General features: G+C 33.7%; 1 protein-coding gene across 2 annotated transcripts in view; it reads left to right on the forward strand.

Moving 5' to 3' along the window:
* LOC125661665 (uncharacterized) overlaps positions 1-13,752 on the forward strand; it is a 68,099-nt gene that overhangs the window by 22,187 nt on the left and 32,160 nt on the right. For both annotated transcript variants that reach the window (XM_056146111.1, XM_056146112.1), the window contains exons 5-12: positions 558-695; positions 810-947; positions 5,016-5,153; positions 5,389-5,526; positions 5,759-5,890; positions 10,781-10,918; positions 11,162-11,299; positions 11,525-11,656. In XM_056146111.1, the coding sequence (XP_056002086.1) occupies positions 558-695; positions 810-947; positions 5,016-5,153; positions 5,389-5,526; positions 5,759-5,890; positions 10,781-10,918; positions 11,162-11,299; positions 11,525-11,656 (1,092 nt within the window). The remainder of the gene's footprint in view (positions 1-557; positions 696-809; positions 948-5,015; positions 5,154-5,388; positions 5,527-5,758; positions 5,891-10,780; positions 10,919-11,161; positions 11,300-11,524; positions 11,657-13,752) is intronic.

A 13,752-nucleotide genomic window follows, 5' to 3' on the forward strand; every position in this document is an offset into this window, starting at 1 on the left:
TAATGGATTTTGTTTTCTAAGTCAATCTTAGGGCATACCCTACGACGTACCTTAGGGCACATGCCTCCAGGTTCATATATTCACGAGTTGACCATATCAAGGTCAATAATTATGTAATATATCAGCCTCGAATAAGTGAATAATATTTGTTGACGGAAACAAATTCCAGCAATATTTGAATATCAGTAGCAATAGAGATTAATACGGTAAGTTGGGTTGGAATACTGGTGGGCAGATGTTTTGATCTATAGAACACCTCTCGAGAGGGAGATTTAGGAGATTGGAGAGAAAAATGTCTATATTCTTCACTGCATCTATTGTGTTTATATTGCATTTGGCGCCAAGACGATGATTGAATAAAGCAGGGAAGGCAAATGATTCTCTTGTTTATTTTACGTTTCACTACATGCAATCATATTTGCAATCGCTTTTTCTTTTGTTGTTTGTTTTGGTCAATGAAACATCCGATAACATGTACTCACAATCACGCTACATTATATTTAATTGATTTTACAGAATGATATATTATTTTTAATAACGTTTATTTTGTTTGGAAGAATGTGACAGCAGAAAGTATGGTGAAGGATGCCAGTATGAATGTGGAAATTGTAAAGACATGGGACAGTGTCATCATATAAACGGCACATGTCTGGACGGATGTGAAGCAGGTTTCAAGGGAGGAAAATGCGTAAAACGTAAGTAATAATGTGTATTCTACAAATGAAGATATTTTCGTTTGTGCTAGTTTTAGTATGAAACAAGTGTCTGTGATGTACACGTAAAAAGTTCTTTTGAATTTTAATTGGAAGAATGTGACAGCAGAAAGTATGGTGAAGGCTGTCAGTATGGATGTGGGAAATGTAAAAACAAGGAGCAGTGTCATCACATAAACGGCACATGTTTAAACGGATGTGAACCAGGTTTCAAGGAAGGAAGATGTGTAGAACGTAAGTAATAGTATGTTTCCTACCAATAGCGTTTGAAGATATTTTGTTTAACACTATTTGTTTATCGGGTTATTTCTGATGACAAATATTCGACATTTTCAGATTAAGGTAATTCCATACAGGCAAATTCATCTGATACAAGTTATAAAGGTGTATTTATTTTCATTCATTAGTTTTAAAACCAACACATTATCAAATGAGATACATAGGTCCTCACATATTTTAAGATGCGAGCGTACATACATGTAACATAATAATATATCACTGTCAGTAAATTGCAATTTTCCTTAACCCTTTCTCTACCGGCACATTTTAGAGGGTTTTAAAGACTAAATGACAATATTTTTAAATCGAGTTACATCTGCATGTATCACGATTTTAGGTAGGCATGCGACATATAATTTTGCTACGAATTGGACAGGGAAAATTTTTTTTTCATAAAGTTTGTCATGTTATCCCATGGCCCCAAATAGTTCTACGGGGTCAAATGTCATATAAGTGCACATTTTTGCAATCTTTTTCCTCTGGAATATAAATATTACGACCCCTTCTCACTAGATTCGAGTCACAAATAGGAATTCTAAATGTATGAGCAGATATGTCTTTTAAAATACTACAAAAAAACATCACAATCAAATTAATCAATTTTATTGACAAACAGATATTTTTGGTTGCTAAGTAACAACACTCATGGTGTAATTTTGACCATAATTTGCCTTTCTACATCCATTCGACACAATTCAAACATAATTACATTGCATGATGATTAGTAAATGTCACATTATTTTAAAAATATAATCTTTGACTAGATCTTAATCATTTTAAAGGGTTTTTAAGAAAAAATATAATGAAGAGAATTAAGGTCAAAGGTCATAAAATGGAAATTTCGTACTTCATATACATATTCATCATTTTCTAATATATGACGTTTTGACATTGTATGCCACTAAATAGTATAACTATTGCAACATTAAAACGAAGATCTTTCCTGTTAGAATCTAAAATGATCTATTTTTTTATATTCAAATATATTTGGTTGCTAAACAATAACACCATTATGATATCAAATGTTATGCGAAAATATTGCCCGTTTTTCCTCCCCAAGTTCATTGTACATGTATACAAATGTTCAAATACTTACTTTCAATCACTACATTTAAATGTACTTCCATTATATTTAATAAGAAATTGTTCTTCTTATATTCAACCTCTTAAAACATATTTCTAGACATAATTTTTGATACTAGGTTGTTCCGATAGGGGCATGCGTTGACCAATATATGTCTATCGACTGGAACTTCTCAGCAGACATGTATAAGATAATGCCCAAAAATCTGAAGGAAATTTTTTTTTTTATACTTAGCCCCAATATACTAATGTATTCTCAGAGCTTTTGAATACTCAATTGACTCTGTAAATGTTTTCTATAATCAAGGCCCTCTGAAAATTATGCGTTTAATTACTTGTAAAATTTTATATGGGGTAATTGTTATACACATTTAATAAATATGTTATATGCACAGCCAGATTAATTTTGGTAAAGGTAATCTTATAAAATGCATTTTATTATTCGTTTTAAACTGGAAATCAATGTCACAATATCGGTACTTTAAAACTAGTAATACCTGTACAGTTCCTCTTCAGTGAGAGGCTTCCAACTTCCTTGGGAAGGGAATAAAATCAGTATTGGTCATCATACCTTATTTGTCAGCATTTAAAACACTTATCATACCTTATATTTAGAAACATTATAATGATTTTCCGTGTTTTGTCTCTTTTTGTATGCATGTTATATCTAGTAATGCAATGATAAACATTAAAATGGTACACGCATATCAGTGTACCATAATGCCATGATTCCATTTGTGAATGTATTTGCCGGATTCATTTGAATGTTAACCAAATGTATACGGATTTAACCCTATATTCAACCTCAAAGAGTCATACCAACTGAATGCCATTTTGTCACTCCAAATGAAATGCCACAGTTCTTGGATCAGGTGTCCCTGTGTCCTCCACATCAACATACTTCCAATGCATGTCTGGATTTGCCAGTAGACTGTCACTAGTGGAAGATACCTGGAAACTTTCCACTAAATATTGGGATGCCAATAACCTTTTTAAAGATGGAAAAATACAATTAAGAATTATTGGTTTGTGTTTTAAAGCAGAATATAAGCTTTATGATAGTAAGGGACATTTTCCCACGAGAGTGCTGGTCATATTTATCTAAAGATAGAGATGTCCTATATTTGAAGTGCTATTCGGTAAGGGATTACATACATATGTTAAATATCAAATGAATGGAATATTTCATTATAATTTGTGAGTGTAGAAGAGTGCGTATTGAAAAAAGCCCACTATGCATCATGGAGGTGTTAGCATTATGCCCAACATATACATGGGAGCAAATACTGAAGAAATTCAGGTTAAAATATACAGTGTCCAACGAAAATATTGTGTCTCTGAGGGAAATTGAATGGCCCCAGATTTAAAGCAGAATTGAATTGGTTCTTCATTGTACACAGTGTCTAAATCCCCTGGCATGGTACTCTGATGGGGTGTGGATTTAGTCGAAAATAGAGAAAATCTAAGCAGGAAGTGGGCATATGCCCATCAACTCATAGCACACCAGCATGTATGGATCATATAATTAAATGCTTTTTCAATAGCCTGCCATAACAAGATTTTGATTGATGTTACCCCCCCCCCCCCCCCCCACACACACACACGCACACACCGTTTGTCCCAAACACACATTTTGTTTTTATTTCTGTTACAATATGAAGAAAAACCTCATATTACGGTAATACATTATATTATTACGATAATACAATAATGCAATATAGGCTTTCCTAACAGATTGTGTTTTCTTTTCATAGAAAGATATTTTTTTTTATAAACATAGAACATCTTGGAAAATAGCCTCCGCACCAATGGTCATGAATGTCCAGTCTGATTAAAACCATCCCACCCTTTTCTCATCGTACACTAAATCCACCCTCTTCTTACACTCGCACGTCAGGTGAGGAGATACCAAAGGGGGGGGGGGGGGTCAGACTGATTAATACCGGTCCAGGACAGATTAATTGATGTCAGATATGTTCAGCTCTTAATAAACAATTGGGTGTTATACACTTGGTTTAGATATCATAAAATATAAATATTTTCTTTCATAAAAAGACAAATTATGACATCAAACCGCGGTTAATATATTAATTGTGAATTTTTCATAACATGACATAACCGCGAACGTTTTTTTTTCCAAGTCGGCCTATCTGGCTACATCAACTTACATGTTTATACTGAATGCATGATCGTTTTGGTGATCCTGTAACAGGATATCCAGGATATCTTCAGACTTCTTCATCTGACATCAGGTCGTTTTCAAAATGTAAAATACATTACAAGCGTTTGTTGTGTTGTTGTTTTCGTTGTAACGGAAATACGTGTGTTGCCCATGCACACTTTCAGAAAACCCCGCGGCCGCAATCCGGATCACGGGGAAAAATGTATCATTATATATACAATATGCAGACTGGTCTTTTTGTTTTCTTTGTTTGGCAGAAAAAAATATTTCTTTTCCGAACAAATATTACATAACGTTTATATCTGAATTTGAAGAATTTTTTTATTCACTCTACCGATGTAACATACTCATTAGGTGTTTTGTGAAGTTACAAGTAGGTGGTGTAACTGTTATTTACCAATAATGGTTTTATACTTCTTTTCTTTTTAAAAGCAGAGAATATCTGGCTGATTATTTCACACACACACACACACACACACACACACACACACACACACACACATATATATATATATATATATATATATATATATATATTGCCTTTTCTTTCGAAAATTGAACTCGAACTTATTCATACATCAAACGTGACTTTAACTAATGTAACGATAAATTCCTATCTAATCACATATTCTGTTGATAAGTACAAGTTTATAGATATGAGCTAGCCATTAACAATAAAGGTAATTAAGGGAAACTGGATTAGCAAATTTATCTTCGATACAACATGTAAACAAAATTGTCAACATTTCTCTTATTAGAATGTGATGGAAATAAATATGGAGCGGGATGTCAACACAGTTGTGGATCATGTATAAATTTAGAACAGTGTCAACACGTAAATGGATCTTGCTTGAATGGGTGTTATCCGGGCTACCAGAGAGAGACCTGCAATGAGAGTACGTTTGTAACATGTATTGAGGCGAATCTATAATGCGTTATGCGTTAAGGGTAACTTCTTTCAAAAGATTAGGATTTCATAGTTATACCAATATATCTATCATTTAGTACAAGTGAAACAAAAATGAAGAAGTAAAAAAAAGATGCATGTTCCGCAATGGTTTCTATAGATTTAAAATGTACATACAGAGGGGGTCGTTAAGTTTATTGTGTATTTTGCTCTATTATTTGAAGAATGTAATGATGGACTATTTGGAGAAAAGTGTAATATATCCTGTGGAAGATGCCATAAATCGAAACCGTGTCATCATATCAACGGATCGTGTATGAACGGATGTGACAGTGGCTTTCATGGATGGAATTGCACTGAAGGTGAACACGTCATTTCTAGCTACTTTCATGAATGAAAAATCACCAGGAAACGCTTACTTTGAAATAATACGTTTGATTGAAATGTATACCTGTTTCAAGCATGTAGCTATTTCATTACATGAATATATCATGTATTTATCCTTCTGTTAATGTGTTGATTCATTAATGCCAAGTGTACTTTGTGCTTGTTCAATACGACGTTTCATTCATATTTTCCCGTTTCCCCCTGAAGAATGTGAAGATGGTTACTTTGGTGAAAACTGCGTGGAAACATGTAGCCAAACGTGCAGGAGCTGTAATAAAAGTTCTGGAATATGTGACAGTGGCTGCTATCCAGGGTGGAAGGGAATTTATTGTGATGAAGGTGACGACATGCTTTACTTCTACAGCATGCAGTCAATGTAGAGTTTATGTGCGATTTTCGATTTCTGCAAACAATTATTAAAGTATTTTAAGTACATGTTTCGAAAGACAAATATACACAACGAAAAGTAACAAATGACCGTTAAACAAATGAAACTAACTACTATGAAACCTATTCTGTTTTCATTTTAATCATTATTATTCATTGGTATTATTTTGATTTATTTTTTGTTAAACCAATTCTGTTTGTTAAAACCTTTTGTGGTTCAGGTTCAAGCAGAACTGAATTTTTGATAAGGAAGATGAGAACAGATTCCAATGGAATTTTTGTTTTAAAAATGCCCTTGGGACTAGTGAAACTTTTAAAATTATAACTGATACACGACTGATAATTAAGGTCTCTCTCTCTCTCTCTCTCTCTCTCTCTCTCTCTCTCTCTCTCTCTCTATATATATATATATATATATATATATATATAATGTACGTTCCTTTATTGCTTGGTGCATATACAGTGTTTTTGAAATGTTGAATTAACCGTTCATGTTTTAAAGACGCATAGAATATTAGGAGTTTCATGTTTTCATTCTTTGATATTGAATGGTTTTCGTTTGACTTAATCAAATGTTCAAACATTAGAAACGACGCATTGATATTTTCCCAGTGTACCTGAATTTATTAATAATATCAGTACGGATATCCGATCATCACTGCATGTTGTCCAAAATATATAAATAATCGAAATAGTAGCTGTGGAAGAAAAGTAAAGTTCATATACATAAGGCGTTCGCATTGGTGTTATTCCTATAGGTTATCATCCTTAAGTTGATTGTGATTTTGTGTGTTATTTTGTGTCTCATTCGAAAATTTTATTAATCGTGTAGAAACTTCACCAAATCATGGGAAATGCCACACCATGTAAGATCTTACAAGGAAGTAAGGAAGTAAGAGGCCCAAGGCCGTAGCAGTGAACGTTCGTTATTGTGTTAATATTATGTTAAAATCAAATTCGAAAGGCCGGTCATTGTTGCAAATAATACAGGATACTTGACGACGGAACAGTCACAACCTGCTTTTCACTTATATTTTAAGTTTGGTTGAGCTCGGGCCTCCATTTTTTTTAAAAGTCCTAACCAGTGACCAACAGCAGTCTCTTGTTCATTGTGGCGTACGGTATAATTTGGTACATTTTCTATGCAATGTCTCCTGAACTATTTAAGTTTCATATTTTGTGTGTATATTTCTTACGGTAAGACCTTTCATTTTATATTACGACCTTGACTTTCTGCAGATCAACAAGGTGATGCTAGTCATATTGTTGATCAGGCATTTCATATTGTGTTAATTAAATCTTCATCATGTGATTCTTTGGGGTAAAAATATTTTCAATATCATAACAGCAAGATCAAGGTGAAATAGATGAGTGATGCAGCTAAGTGACTTTTTGGGAGTTGAACTATGTTCAATCTCCCTGGATCATCACGCACTTTTCTGCGCAGTAATTTGTATTGATTTGTATAGTGGTCGTCAGCGGGGGTTCTGTGTCAGCTGATTTACTCCTAGGTAAATCAACATAAACTTTTATAAACATCCGCCATTAAATAATCCATGTAACTTTTCTGAATTAATCTAATTTTGATAATTGACATGTAAATAAATGCAATGATATTGTATTCAAATCAATTTGAATACAAGATTTCGATCAAATTGATACTGGTATACATAGAAAAATAAAAGATAAGGTTGAAAATTGTCGTTTGTAGCGCAGCGTCACCTATAAACATTGATAGGGAAACGAACGACAACTGCACACAAGCCCTATTGACACCGTGGCGCGAAATATCGAATATGGTGCGAAACCTCAGAAAATTTACAAGAAATAACTCTACAACATTGTGTATGTGTATATATTTGGGTTTTTTTTTAATGTGATATAAAAAATGCTTGATGTTACATGTAGATTGAATTAAAACACGTCATTCCCAGTCAACAACTTTCGATTGGGATCGGAATACGAAATAAAATTTCTTATATCCGGTGGCAAAGTGAAACTTCTTCATGCTTCAAGTTATTGAATTACGTAGTAATTGCACCTTACACATTACAGAACTGTTCCTTTTAATAAAGAAAGTCACAAAATAGATACAAAATGAGTGTACCTTATTCATTACTGTTACCGAGCTTTCGTCGACTATAATCTCGAAATGGCGTGTTTCGCTGCGCTTGATGACGGTAAGGTCCACATTTTCTACGTGAGTAGTGTGATATTTGTTTATGAATTTTTTACGCATACATGGTATGTTTCGGCTAGGAATAATGGAAACTTTCTCACCTATGTATGTAAAGACATATTAATCTCTATTTTTAAAAATGTAAAACACTTTTATCAAATGACAATGTTTGAAAACGCTTAGAGCCCCGATGTCAGAATTTTCTTTTCCAAGACATCAGTATGTCAAATTCATTATCCTTTTTGAATAGTATGTACCATATTTTGTACCAGTTATCCATTTTGAATCCACTATTACAATGGAATTTTGCTGCACTCTGTAATGTTTGAGTGGATGTCATGAGTGTGTGTCAAACAGAAATTTTAAGAGCATGGGATAAGGTGCTGCCATGTATTACTTCACTATCAAAGTTTAACCCAGTTGCCACAATGTTGAATTTATGCTGCAAAAAGGATTGGAAATTGCTCTGGTCAAAACACATTGTTTATTTGTCTACAGATGAAAGAGACATGAGGATTCTCCCTCACAAACTGAAAAAAAAATAGTTATGGATCTTGTACATGTATAGTTTATTAATCACTATAGATTTCCAGCATCACAAGTCTGATTCCACTATGTGCTTTCCATACTGTCAGGTTCATTCACCCCCTGTTTGAGCCACAGTATAATATCCCAAATACCTTGGCAATAAATAACATTATTTGACTAGTGTTTCATTTTTAGCGGAGTTGCGATGAAGTCGAACTCGGCTTATGATCTGATGAAGTGCCTTTGGGCGGGCAGGCGGGCACGCATCAACATTTCATTTCCACACCATAGCTCTTGAGCAAATTATAGGATCTCATTCAAACTTAGATGGATTGTCACCGTCAGTAAGATGAGGAAGCCTATCGATTCTGGGGTCACTAGGTCAAAGGTCAAGGTCACTGGCTATAAATAGACTGGAATTTGGAGAAAATTTTGTTTTCCGCACCATAGCTCTTGAACGAATTATAGGATCTCAATCAAACTTAGATCGATTAAGTAAGACAAGAAGCCTATCGATTCCGGGGTCACAAGGTCAAAGTCACAGTGGCTATAAATAGACTGAAATTTGGAGAAAATTTTGTTTTCTGCACTATAATTTTTTAACAAATTATAGGATCTCAATTAAACTTAGATGGATTATCGCCCTTGATGAGACAAAGAAGCCTATTGATTTTGGTCAAGGGTTAAAGGTCAAGGTCACAAAGGATTTAAGTCGACTGAAATTTATGTACGCAAAATTTTGCTCCCTGCTTGATAATTCTTGTAAAACTTTTCTGCCGGTTCCCTTTATGCCCATTCCTTGCGCAACTCGGCTTGTGCATTTCCGATGCCCGACAATTTTTAATTTTTTTGTATTTCATTTATTTTGAGTTATTATACAATTATTTACCATTCCATTGATCCTCTACAGGACTGTAGTATACTCAGGTGACAGTTTAGCATATTGGACTACCTTTTCAAGTAATGAATCCGTAGAATTAGCTAAAACTAGGATTAAACTTGAATGTATATATACAGGGGAAAAACTTCTTCATAACTGCAAGGCATTGATAACCATATTGATTTGAATGTTTGGGTCATAATATGTGGTCACATTTTTCATGAGAATATAAAGGGGTGAAATTCTAGAAAACAACAACACGACTTCAGTTACTCGAGGAGCGTTGTGGCCCATGGGCCTTCCATTATCCATGTTTGCTGTTGTAACGCTTTGAAAAACAACAACAGTTGATTTGTATCTAAAATCATGATAGTATTCAGTCATTTATCCCCCTACCCTTCCAGTACTATCTTTTCTAACTGAATTTCCACAATGTTCAACTCCCACGAGTACTTTAAGTACTTTGATTTCTATCTACTCCTATTTCTTTCTGATTTCCCAGTCGTTGCACAAATCTATTTTATTTAACGTGTTTTATATGCATACTGTTAACAACTGATTTGCGTTCATGAAAAAATGGATATTGTTACCATTACAATTGTTTAATATATCAAAGTCGGATATATCTGAATTATAGATATGAAAGCTTAAGCATTATCATATCACATATCTGTCTGTGATCGGATTTATATGATAAATGCTATTGAATTATCTCCATTTATCATATAGTTTATATGCTTATAGGAGTTACGATATTGATCACTGTTCGTTATCTTCACCTTGCATTGCCATCAACGTATCTTTTTTATACTGTTAATTTCACAGAGTGTGATCCGGTTTCCCGGATCACCACACTGTAGTTTTCTTATTCCATATCAGTATGTTCTGAATGAATTTATCATCACTACAGTTGCTTGATCCGAATAGTTCGATTACGTCTCGTTGATATGTGCGGATCTGACGATCCGCGCCTGTCAATTCGACGTGATATTGACTTTTCGGATCAAGTTACTGTAGCAGTAATATACTTGTATTCTCCTTTCTCTCGAAAATTGAACTCGATATTATTCATGTATACAAACGCGATATTAACTGATATCACGAATATCCCTCTTCAATCACATATTCAGCTGATAAGTACGCGTTTATCAATTGAAGCGAGACATAAACCATATACGTAATTAGGGGAGACTGAATTCGTCAATTTATTTTCGGTACAACCTGTAAACAAAAATGGCAACATCTTTCGTATTAGAATGTGATGGAAATAAATATGGAGCGGGGTGCCAACACAGGTGTGGATCGTGCATGAATTCAGAACAGTGTCACCACCTTAATGGATCTTGCTTGAATGGGTGTAATCCGGGCTACCAGGGAGAGGCCTGCAATGACAGTATGATTGTAACATATATTGAGATGAATCTATAATGCTTTAAGGATAGATTATTTCGATGAATTAGGGAAATAATTGTATTTGATAGTTATACCAATATATTTATCATTCAGTACAAGTGAAACAAAATAGAGAAGTATAAAAAAAGATACAGATACCACAATGATTGGTAAAGATTAAAAAAATGTACATACTCAAGTGACCGTTAAATTTATTTGGGTCTTTTTGTTCCATTACCTGAAGCATGCGATGATGGAGTGTTTGGAGAAAATTGTGATACATCATGTGGAAGATGTCTTAAATCGGAACCGTGTCATCATATCAACGGAACATGTTTGAAGGGATGTGAAAGCGGTTTTCACGGATGGAATTGCACTGAAGGTGAACAGATATTTTTTAATTACTTCATGAAAAAACTCATCAGCAAACGCTTATTTTGAAATATTACTGAAGACTGAAATGTATAATTGTGTCAAACATATTTTTTTTATTATACGGATATAATGTTTTTCTCTTTCTTTTAATGTTTTTTTTTTCATTAATGCTCAGTGTACTTTGTGTTTGTTCAATATGACGTTTCATTCATTTTGCTCTTTTACTCTGAAGAATGTGAAGATGGTTATTTTGGTGAAAACTGCGTGGAAACATGTAATCAAACGTGCAGGAGCTGTAATAAAAGTTCTGGAATATGTGACAGTGTCTGCTATCCAGGATGGAAGGGAACGTATTGTGATGAAGGTGACGGAAAGACATGCTTAACTTCTCCAACATGCTTTCGATGAAGAGTTTATGTGCGATTTCTCCAAACAATTATTTAAGTATTTTAAGTACACATGTTTGGAAAGATAATATTCACAATGATAAATAATAATTGACCGTTAAAACAAATGAATATATGAAACCTGTTTTATGATGATTAATCATCATCACTATTAATTGGTTTTAGTTTGATATTTTTTGTTAAACCAATTCGTTTTATTAACCCCTTCTCTACCGTACCGGTCAATTTGACAGGTGGCGCTTAAAAACAGGGCAACGCAAAAGGAGTGCCTCTAAATCTTTGAAACTACGGTCATAAGATATATGATCTATATATCATATTTTTGGAAATATCCTCTATTTTTTGACTATGTAAAAATCAATAAAGTAAATAAAGCCATTAAATTAAACAAAGCATTTAAAGTGAAGGGTGGCTTCGTCTAAATATGACTCAACGCTTTTTCGCAAGGTCATTTTCCCCCTCGATATGATTTTTTTTTATTTTCCTTATGAATTCAATATTTTTTATATTTTTGAAAAGCATATATTCCCTGCTTTCAGAAGATATAAAAATTATTTTTAATGCCTGGCAAAGTTATAAGAAAATAGCAATTTTTTGCACATGTACGTTTTCTTACGATTTTATTTCTCAATGTTTAAACATATCGGCGTTTTACCTATATTTATATATGGAAATAGGGAAAAGTAAATACAGCCTGTAAAAGTAGAGGAAATTTTCATTTTGGTGGGCCCTTATTCGTGTTATAATTCTCGATAGTTTTTATATTACGATAAAATGAAATTGAGACATGCTGCGCGGTTTTCTTTAAAATTAGCGACAAAACGTCGTCGCTAAAAGCGATCGACGCGCGTCGCACAATAAAGTGGTGAAAACTATAAAATTTGTATTGTCCTCTTTTAGTAAATTCAGTACCTTTTGATACACTAAAACAATATACACATATGTATGAAATAATCAGCCAGGTATTCTCTGCTTTTTTTAAAGCATAAAACCAATATTGGTATGTAACAGTTACACAATCTACATATAACTTCATAAAACAATTAAAACACCTATTGAGAATGTTACATCGGCAGAGTAGATTTAAAAAAAAAAAAAAAAGATAAATAAAATACTTCAATTTCAGATATAAACGTTATATTTGTTCGGAATAGTAATAATTTTCCCCCTGCCAAACAAAATAAAACTAAAAAGAAGTTCGCATATTATAGTTTTATTTTTCCGTGATCGGGATCGCGGGCCCCGCGGGGTTTTCTGAAAGTGTGCACGGGGAACTCACGTGTTTCCGTTTCAACGAAAACAACACAGATTCACTGTCACAACGAAGGCTTGTATTTTACATCTTTAAAACGACCTGATGTCAGAAGAAGAAGATGCCCTGGCATTCCTGTTGCAGGATAACCCAAACGATCATACATTCAGTATAAACATGTACATGTAAGTTGATGTAGCCACATAGGCCGACCAGAAAAAAAAATTGCAGTTTTGTTTTGTTATGAAAAATTCACGATTAATCAACGCGATTTGATGCCATAATTTGTCGTTTCATGAAAGAAAATATTTATATATTATGATATCTAAAGCAAGTGAATAACACCCAATTGTTTATTAAGAGCTGACACCATTTAATCTGTCCTGGTCCGGCATTAATCCGTCTGATTACCCCCCCCCCTTTTCCAGAATTATCTCCTTACCTGACGCGCGAGTGTAAGAAGTGGGTGGATTTAGTGTACAATGAGAAGGGGGATGGTGTGGTTTTAATCAGACTGGGCATTCATGACCGCTGGTGAGAGGGCTATTTTCCAGGATTTTCCCATGTTTATTAAAAATTATCTTTCTATGAAAAGAAAACACAACCTGTTAGGAAAACACATAATACGTCATTGTAATGATAGAATTTATTATCATAATTTGAAATATTTTCTTCATATTGTAACAGAAATATAAACGAAATTTGTGTTTGGGCCGAAATGGGGGTGGGGGTACGTAACATCAAAGTCTGATTATGACAGGCTAATGAAAAATCATATAGATTTCTCTTTTATCCAAATGC

This window comes from Ostrea edulis, chromosome 8, assembly GCF_947568905.1.
Source record: "Ostrea edulis chromosome 8, xbOstEdul1.1, whole genome shotgun sequence".
NCBI classification, from domain to species: Eukaryota; Metazoa; Mollusca; class Bivalvia; order Ostreida; family Ostreidae; genus Ostrea; species Ostrea edulis.